The 8,940-nt window shown below is 42.3% G+C and overlaps 1 protein-coding gene across 2 annotated transcripts in view; it reads right to left on the reverse strand.

Moving 5' to 3' along the window:
* The window catches only part of ST6GALNAC3 (ST6 N-acetylgalactosaminide alpha-2,6-sialyltransferase 3), a 315,225-nt gene extending 306,720 nt beyond the window's left edge, over positions 1-8,505 (reverse strand). For both annotated transcript variants that reach the window (XM_073357306.1, XM_073357308.1), the window contains exon 1: positions 8,319-8,505. In XM_073357306.1, the coding sequence (XP_073213407.1) occupies positions 8,319-8,336 (18 nt within the window). In that variant the 5' untranslated portion in view covers positions 8,337-8,505. The remainder of the gene's footprint in view (positions 1-8,318) is intronic.
* Positions 8,506-8,940: the final 435 nt, after the last annotated feature.

Raw genomic sequence — 8,940 nt, forward strand, 5'->3', positions numbered from 1 at the left:
GATGGAAGGAGATAAAACCACGGGTAAGGAAAAGGTTGAGAAATGGCAAGAAACTAACATGAAGTTTGGTTTCTGATTTTTCATATTAAGACTTCAACACCAATCACTGGGGAATAAATTCTCATCTTAGACCAGCTCAGCAGGACATTCCTTTGCTATAAACCTGCCAGGCTTTCCATAGCATAGGTGTAAGGTATCAAAGAGAATTTTAAAGGGGAAGAGATCCAAGACCGCTGTTCCTATACTATATCAACATGCAAGGAATGTGTCATTAAAAGAAGAAAGCGGGAGTATAAATATTTCACTCTGCATCCCTTCTTCACTAATTGCTGTACCCATGAAGTAAACAACTTTTTCTAGTTACTTCCAACTGCTTTTTGAGGAAAGTCTCCTCGTCTACACCTTGATTCTTGTTGACTGCGCTAGGGTTCAGCCACCCATTGTTAATGCAAAGAAAATGTGTCTGTCATAAGGAGCTACCTGCTTTATTTTACTTAGTGAGGGCAGGGCTACATTTAAAAACGTTGCATCAGCACAGCTGCAATGCAGCTGTAGCACATAAGTGAAGAAGCTCCTATGCAGACAGGAGAGCTTCTGCCATCGAAGTAGTTATCCACTTCTGCAAGAGACAGGGTAGCAATGTCAACAGGAGAAGCTCTCAGGCTGAGATAGCACTGTCTAGACTGGGATTTAGGTTTATGTCGCTCAGGGATGTGGATTTTTCACCCCCCTGAGTGATGTAGTTATACTGATATAAATTTGTAGCGTAGACTTGGCCTAAGATTCTCTTCATGGTTGTCCCCATGGCACACTGAGCAGCACATCACATGCATTGAGTAAGTATGCAAAACTTACCCCCCTTTTAATGGGGATTGCTTTTAATGGTGGTTAAAAAAAAAAAAGCCCTGCAACTCAGCCAAAACTTTCTCCTGAGCTTTGCTTGTTCTTGGATTCTCTATCTGTCTCTGCCCCTGCTTCCCTCTTTCTCCTCAAAGAGGGGCTCTGGGGATGGATGAAATGACTCAATAGATCATTTTCATTTTCAGGGTTATACAACTACCTTGAATAAGCATGTTTGCCAAATTATTTTGCTAAAGTGATCTCTAGCAGAATAGTTATCAATATTTTAAATATAATTATGCCTGGTCTCCATGTAAAGTTTGTGAGGGTGTCACTATTTTGGTTAGGGCTGTAATTATTTAATCGAAACAGTTCTATCATTACAACTCCTAGGGTGGATACAGGTTTACTGGTGCAAAAGTAGCTTATTCAAGAAAGGATGCAGAGGTTCATCCATCCTTCTGACCGCTACCCCATGCTTCTCATCCACATGGGCACTAATGACCCTAAGCAGATCAGCAGTGACTACAGTGTTCTGGGAGAGAGGGTGAACGGATTGGGAGTGCAAGTTGAGTTCCCGTCCATCCTCTCGGTTGAGGGTAAGGGATCCTGGAGACGAATGCATGGCTGCACAGATGGTGTCAACAGGAGGGCTTTGGCTTCTTTGACCATGGAAAAGGAGGTCTGCAGGGAAGAGATGGGATTTACCTGACAAAGAAGGGGGAAGAACATCTTCACACACCAACTTGCCATCCTAGTGAGAAGGGCTTTAAACTAGGTTCAAAGTGGACAGGTCAGAAAAGCCCACAGATAAACTCACCTTTTTTATGTTTAATAGAAGGGTAGATGTTTGTAGGAGGATGAGGGCATGGAAAACTACAACAGGGTCATAGAAGCAACAAGAGTGAAATCAGTAGCAGAATCTGCTCAAAAACCTATATGTCCATAAACAAATGCAAGGAGTATGGGGAATAAACAGGAAGAACTGAAAGGGATTCATACATAGTTAAATTATTATTTAATTGGCAGAAGACTTGGTGGGATAAATCTCATGACTGAAATATTGGTATAGAGGGATGTAGTTTATTCAGGAAGGACAAATGGGAGCGGGGAGGAAGGGGGTGTTGTATTATACATCAAGAATACACTTCTAATGTCCAGAAGGAGATAAGAGGCAGACCAGCTGAAAGCCTCTGGGAGAACTCTCCAGATCCCTTCCAGCACTACATTTCTTTGATAACTCTCCTGAAAGGTACAAATTCTTCCTATATTTTCCTCACATGACAATTTCTTCCACCCGTTATGCATTCCATAACAAAAAAGTATAAATTAAAAGGAGTCTTACTGATCCCATCAAGTGTGGAAAAATGGCAGCTATAACAACTCAAAACTCAGAAGACTGATCCTGTACATTTGTGTAGCACATTTCATCCCTGAAGATGTAACCATATACTCAAGGGAATGGCTTCATCCACCACTCAAGTACAGCAGCCTGCCAAACTACACATGATTTTAGGACAGACAGCTGGGAAGAATCACACACTAAATTAAACTGCAGGGACCACAGAGCTTGCTGAGAATCCTCTGTACAGAGGGATCCTCTCATATGGAAGGGAGCCACCAGCCCTGCTATGTTCCCTTCCCTCTGGACACTGCACAGTGCTCTCCATGGGTTGAAGCACCACATGGAGGAGGAAGCAGGCAGTGGGTGGGCCAGGATGGGCTGTAAGGCCTTTCCCACAGAACCCTCTCCATTATGGGAAGTCCCCATTCACTCCCTTTACAAACACAGATCCCAGCGGGATGCCAAGGACCCAGGATCAACATGGATTCACAGGTCCTCTACATAAATGGCCCAACGTCCTGCAGATCCTCAGGAGCTGACAAGTGCATGGGCCAAACCTATGGCCTATTCTGCAAGGGGTGGGGGGGAAGGGGGGGGCAAACACCACACCTCAGACAATGCAGAAGTTTGGGAGGAAATATCTTTGAGCCTTCCCTTGCAGAGTTTCTCTCATGGAAGGGACAAGTTAGAGGGGCAATATGCTATCATCCAAATGGCAAAGACACCAGGACTTACTCCCTTTGACGACCTTCAGCTTTCTTGCCCCCTTTAAACAAGCTTCTACCAAGTTGGGCGGTTCAGTAGATTGAGCTCGGCTTTGTTATTTTAGTCCCAGGTATAGATTTAGAATTTGCCTGCAGATATTAGCACTATTTATATTACAACAGGGGCTAGAGGCCCTAAACAGGTCCAGGCCCCATTGTGCTGGGCACTGAACACACATGGTAAGAAGACAGTTCTGGCTCAAAGAGCTGACAGTCCAGATTAAGAGGAGATTCTGCCTGGGGGGTTAACCAAATAGACTGATGGAGCAGTGGCAATAGAAGAACTTGGTTGCAGAGCCTAGCTATGGCCCTGTCAAGGTTCCTCCCCCACTCTGAACTCTAGGGTACAGATGTGGGGACCTGCATGAAAACCTCCTAAGCTTACTTTCACCAGCTTAGGTTAAAACTTCCCCCAGGTACAAATTAATTTTATCTTTTGTCCTTGGAATAACCACTGCCACCACCAAACTCTAACTGGGTTTACTGGGAAACGTAGTTTGGACACGTCTTTCCCCCCAAAATCCTCCCAATCCTTGCACCCCACTTCCTGGGAAAGGTTTGGTAAAAATCCTCACCAATTTGCATAGGTGACCACAGACCCAAACCCTTGGATCTGAGAACAATGAAAAAGCATTCAGTTTTCTTACAAGAAGACTTTTAATAGAAATAGAAGTAAATAGGAGTAAAGAAATCACCTCTGTAAAATCAGGATGGTAGATACCTTACAGGGTAATTAGATTCAAAACATAGAGAATCCCTCTAGGCAACCTTAAATTACAAAAAAGACACACAGACAGAAATAGTCAATCTATTCAGCACAATTCTTTTCTCAGCCATTTAAAGAAATCATAATCTAACGCATACCTAGCTAGATTATTTACTAAAAGTTCTAAGACTCCATTCCTGTTCTATCCCCGGCAAAGCAGCATACCGACAGAGAGACACCCTTTGTTTCTCTCCCTCCTCCCAGCTTTTGAAAGTATCTTGTCTCCTCATTGGTCATTTTGGTCAGGTGCCAGCGAGGTTACCTTTAGCTTTTTAACCCTTTACAAGTGAGAGGAGTTTTCCTCTGGCCAGGAGGGATTTTAAAGGGGTTTACCCTTCCCTTTATATTTATGACAGGCCCTGACCAAGCAAAGCACTTGAACATGCTAGGCACATACTTAAGAGCTTGTCTACACTTACTGCACTGCAGCAGCACCTCTGGAGCGGACTTCGTGAAGACTCTACTTACACCAATGGGAGAGCTTCTCCCACTGGCATAGGTACTCCACTCATAGCTATGTCAGCCCTCCCATCAACAGCACTGTTTATACCAGAAATTCGGTCAGTTTAACTGTGTCGGCTCAGGGGTGCCGGTTTTCCACACCTCTGAGAAACAGGGTTATACTGACATAAATCTGTAGTGTAGACTAGGGCTAAATGTGCAAAATTTGACTTTTTAAAGGAAGTTTTAAACAAAAGCTAAGGATATCAGGAATCCCAGCTGGCCACCTGCTTAGCCTGCCTGCATGCCTTGTGAGGGGAAATGTACTCTCACATTTTGCCTTTGCACCATGTAGAAGTGATGTCCTCAGAAAATACAAATAAATACAGGATTTTACTCGGGACAGGTTTCATTCTCAATTTCACATACGATCACTGGGGCAGAACCGCCTTACAGCAATCAAAAGGCATGCATGAAATAACCTCTATTCACTGTATTGTAAATGTGCATCATATACCAGTAGGGAGGAAACCTCTTTCTAGATTCTGTATTTGCTCTTTGCTGCATAGTTGTCCAGGACCAGAGCAGGTCCTAGGCCCACACCATGTCTGGGACAGAGCTTTGTGACAAATTCTACTCTATCAGCCCTGCCCACTAAAAATAATAATTGTGCCATGAAGACAAAACACATACTCCCATGGAAAGAGACAGCTTGGGGAGAGGAATGGAATAATCAAAAAAATAAAATACCCCCTGATTTCCCCCCTTCAACCAATCTGCCTACTGTTAGGCATGTAAAAGGCTAATGTTCATGTTAGGTTATTTCTTAACTTGCTTTAAAATATTACAACTCGACATCCTCCGCAGGTGATGTCAATAAGAATATAAATAGACGTCAGTAAACATTTGTATAGTCATTCTTTTAGCACTTTCCAGTGCAAGGCAAGCACAGATGATGACCATTCTCAAAGTGAGCAAAAATTGGGGCTTGTCTGAAGTCATTTCCTTTATTTGTTTACAGGGCTGACCATTAAAAAGTCAACATTTACCAACAGTTGACACAGCAGACGCTGTGGTCTCTAAGACCTCACAAGGATAAAGAGAACTTTTTAAATGGCAACCATTAAACCTATCCAGTGTTCATTGCCACGGCATGTGGGAGCCACAGTAACAATTAACCACAAGATAAACTGGTTGTATCCAAGACAGACTAGGTGAGTGAACGGTAGGTCTGCCATGGATTTTATTTAGAGCCCTGCAAAAAAAACAAACATCCCTTGTGCTGTGCCCTACAACTCAGTAATTATGGACTCTGGCAGATCACTAGGAGGAGCGAGCGTTGCTGTGTCCACTGAGATAGAATGCCCCACCGCTGATCTGAAGATAAAGTTTCAGAAACCCTCAGCAGAGACAACCCACCAGATCTTAACTGATGTTACAGGACAGACAAAGACGTAACAAAACGCCTCAGATTATTCATTCAGTAAGTATTTACACTTTAATTACCTCAATATTTGTAGCATTCAAGGTATTTCCTATAGTATGGATAGTAAAAAGGGAGGACTTGGTATCTTTTTAATGTATATGAAACTAGCCAGTTTCTAATAGTCACCATTGTCCTTTGTGCTTATACAGTAATTTGGATCAGAGGATCCCAGTGTGCTCTATAGACATTAACCAAACCTCTGCACCCCTCTGAGGCAGGTGTTACTCCAGCCTTCCTACAAACTGAGGCAGACAGTTACATGAGTTAGTTGCAGAAAGTCACAATCTGTAGCATAGCTAACATTAGAACACAGGCATCCTGACTCTCAGTCCACTGCTCTGCCTGTATACAGCTCTCTTTGAAAATCCACCTCCACAGGACAAGCAATCCTCCACCTACCCCACCCCCCCAGACATCAGGGTACTGACTACAATGGACCAAAAAAGCTATAGAACATAAAAACCAAAAAAGCAGGGTACAAATGGGGGCAGGACTGGGGTAGTTTCAGGAAAAGGGTGTAGCTAAGTGCAACTCACAAGTTTGGTACATATTCTGAGTTTCATCATCATGTTAAAACAATTTGTGAAGTCCCTTTATGGTGTCTACTACTTTCCTTTTGTGCTAGGTCTGAAAAATCCTATTCATGTGATAAAGCAAGTGTTTATGGTTTGGAGGCTGAATGAAAAACTTGTATGTTGAAGTGAATAATGAATTATTTCTCTCTCTAGGCAATTAGATTATTCATTTAGCTTGTCTGGCTGGAAGAGTCACCTCTGCTTTACTGCAATCCTAATCGCCACATATCTCTTTCACTTTTTATCCTCACACCTGCCTCTTTTAACAAGATTAAGAATTAGACCAGTTGTCTTTAGAGAGCACTAGCCGTTCTGTGGTACCCATTGATTTAAATTTAAATGATCAGACCCCGGTGGAACTCAAGGGGTTTGGAAAAGCAGGATTATATGATAAACAGTCTATAAAGGAAGGCTCTGCAGAGATCAGATGTGTGCAGATTGGTCCTGCAGAAGGGGAAGAATGCTGCCACCCAGGGTAAAAGACCTTTGATTCTTCCTGCAAAGGGGCCTGCTTATTCACGTTTCAGGCCAGAGGGCAGAAGAACTTTCCTAGTAGTAAGAAAAAGTAGTGAAGCTAGTGATCTAAAATATCATATTCTGGATGGGTGGCAGATATGACTACCGATGACATTTAAGAGCAAAATACGTATTTTTATCTTAGTGAACCCAGGCCCAATTGCGAGAGCTTATATGTCAAGTCCCATGTCTTAATTTATCAAATCGCTTCTTTCAACATTGCCTGTTCCTGGGAGTTAGTTACTGGGACACTTCAAGAAGAGATTTCTGCACCTGAGGCAGCTTTCAACATATTTATTAATAAAAACTGCAACAAGCTACACGTGCATGAAAGCAAACTAAGACACAGGCACATACTGTTTTACAGAGGCGCTGGGGCAGGGAAAAGAAGGACAATAAGGGGGTTGGTTGTTCTTTTAAGAAAAAAGTTCAGATGAAAAACAAAAATCATCATATGAATGTCATTCTTGGAGAAACAAGGATTGTTAGTATTTGAAGAATATTGTAAGTTCAATATTTTCAGTTTAGCAACTTTGCAGATATTTTGGAGAAAGCTGCTATCTCAGGCTGTCCCAAAGCTTGATCAGTCCTTTGTTAGAGGACTAATCAAATTGAAAATAAGGGATCATTTGCAGATGGGTCAGCATGCCATGCTTTATTTACTTGGTTGAACGTGCCATGCATGTGTTTAAAATGTAGGTGTGGAAAAAGGTGGCAGACTGCAGGTCAATGAGACCCATCAGCTTCTTTATCTTTAAACCATGGAATAAAAAACACAAGTGTTCTAATAGTGACTCCCCGCTGGGGAAAATAACGTAATGAAACAAAGATTCATGGTTTTTATCAGCTTGCACTTCCACCTCCTCCCATCTGATTCAGTTCTTCTGTAGTGCTATAGAGATGCTCCCATCTACAAAACATATTGTTTGTGAATACTATTCTCTTAGTAAAGAAAGCAGCTGGGAAGAAAGTATCTGACAGGAAGATGTTAGTGCAAGAGAAGTTTCTGTTCATATTTGTTGGCATTTGTTGGGGAAAATCCTTAAAATAGTGACCCTAATGAGTGCAATTTGGCTCTAAAATGTAGTAGCATATGGCTCCTACGTAAATTCAGAAGGGGAGTGTGCTTAACGAGCAACTTGGTGCAGCTCTTGTAAGCCTGCAAGCTTTTCTTTAAAGCAGTTAAGTGCTGCACGTTGTGGAAAGAAAACAGCTTCCCCGATTTTGTCTTTTGTATTGTAAGTCTGTTTCCCTCATGCTATAGCTCCTGAAGGATTTCAGCTCAAAGTCAACTAAGACAAGACAGAGCCCTGCACCCCCTTCCTATTACTCTGCACACAGTCCCTTTCCCACTAGCTGATAGCCTGCAGTTCTAACAATGCAGGGAACAAGGAAAAGAATGGCAGAACAGGGAAGCAGAACACAGCTGTGCGTTTCAGAATCTCTCCATATTCATTTGCCAAACAAAACCAGTACTCAAAGAGACAGCTAAGATTAAGATGCAATAGGACCACATTGAATCCGTGCCTCAGAGCAGCAAGGGGCTCCTTTTAACAATGCATTCAAGCAACAGATAGAGATTTACCTTCAAAATGCAGGCCATGTTCTTTTTCTATCCTTCCTACCACAAAGCAGCAGGATTCTACTGTGTCAGAAACAGTTCCAGTGTGAGGCAAAAGGCTCGTAGAGCTGCAAAACTGCTATAGCCTACATTCCTGAAGATCCAAATAAGGGTACCACAATTCTAAGATCCGTTAGTCCTATTAGTCTTTTCATGCCCTGTTTGTTCCACCCATCAGCTTCTGCCACTGGCTAGAAGCCAGCTCAGTACCTCCCCTTAGTCACATGACTGAATTTGACTCATGATTCTAGCATGTATTTTTTTAAGCTCTTGGATGCTTTCTATCATATGATATATACCAAATGGCAATTTTATAGTGTGCAGATCTCTGTGGCATTTGAAAAGCAAGCTGCTCATTTACAGGGAATCCGGATTAGTCTCTCTAAATGGATCAACAGCAAATATTTCTCTCAGTCATGTCAGAAGAGTCCAGAGTGTCTCTCTGTTATTAGGACTGTAAAAATCTTTAGGTCGGTATGTAATGTTTGTTTGCATTCTCAACCCTCTTTATATTACTGGACTTTGCCTTTTTCTGAAACACTGAAACTACCTGTAAAAATGAGCCACTCACCGGGAGTAACCACCA

This window comes from Lepidochelys kempii, chromosome 8 (genome assembly GCF_965140285.1).
Source record: "Lepidochelys kempii isolate rLepKem1 chromosome 8, rLepKem1.hap1, whole genome shotgun sequence".
NCBI classification, from domain to species: Eukaryota; Metazoa; Chordata; order Testudines; family Cheloniidae; genus Lepidochelys; species Lepidochelys kempii.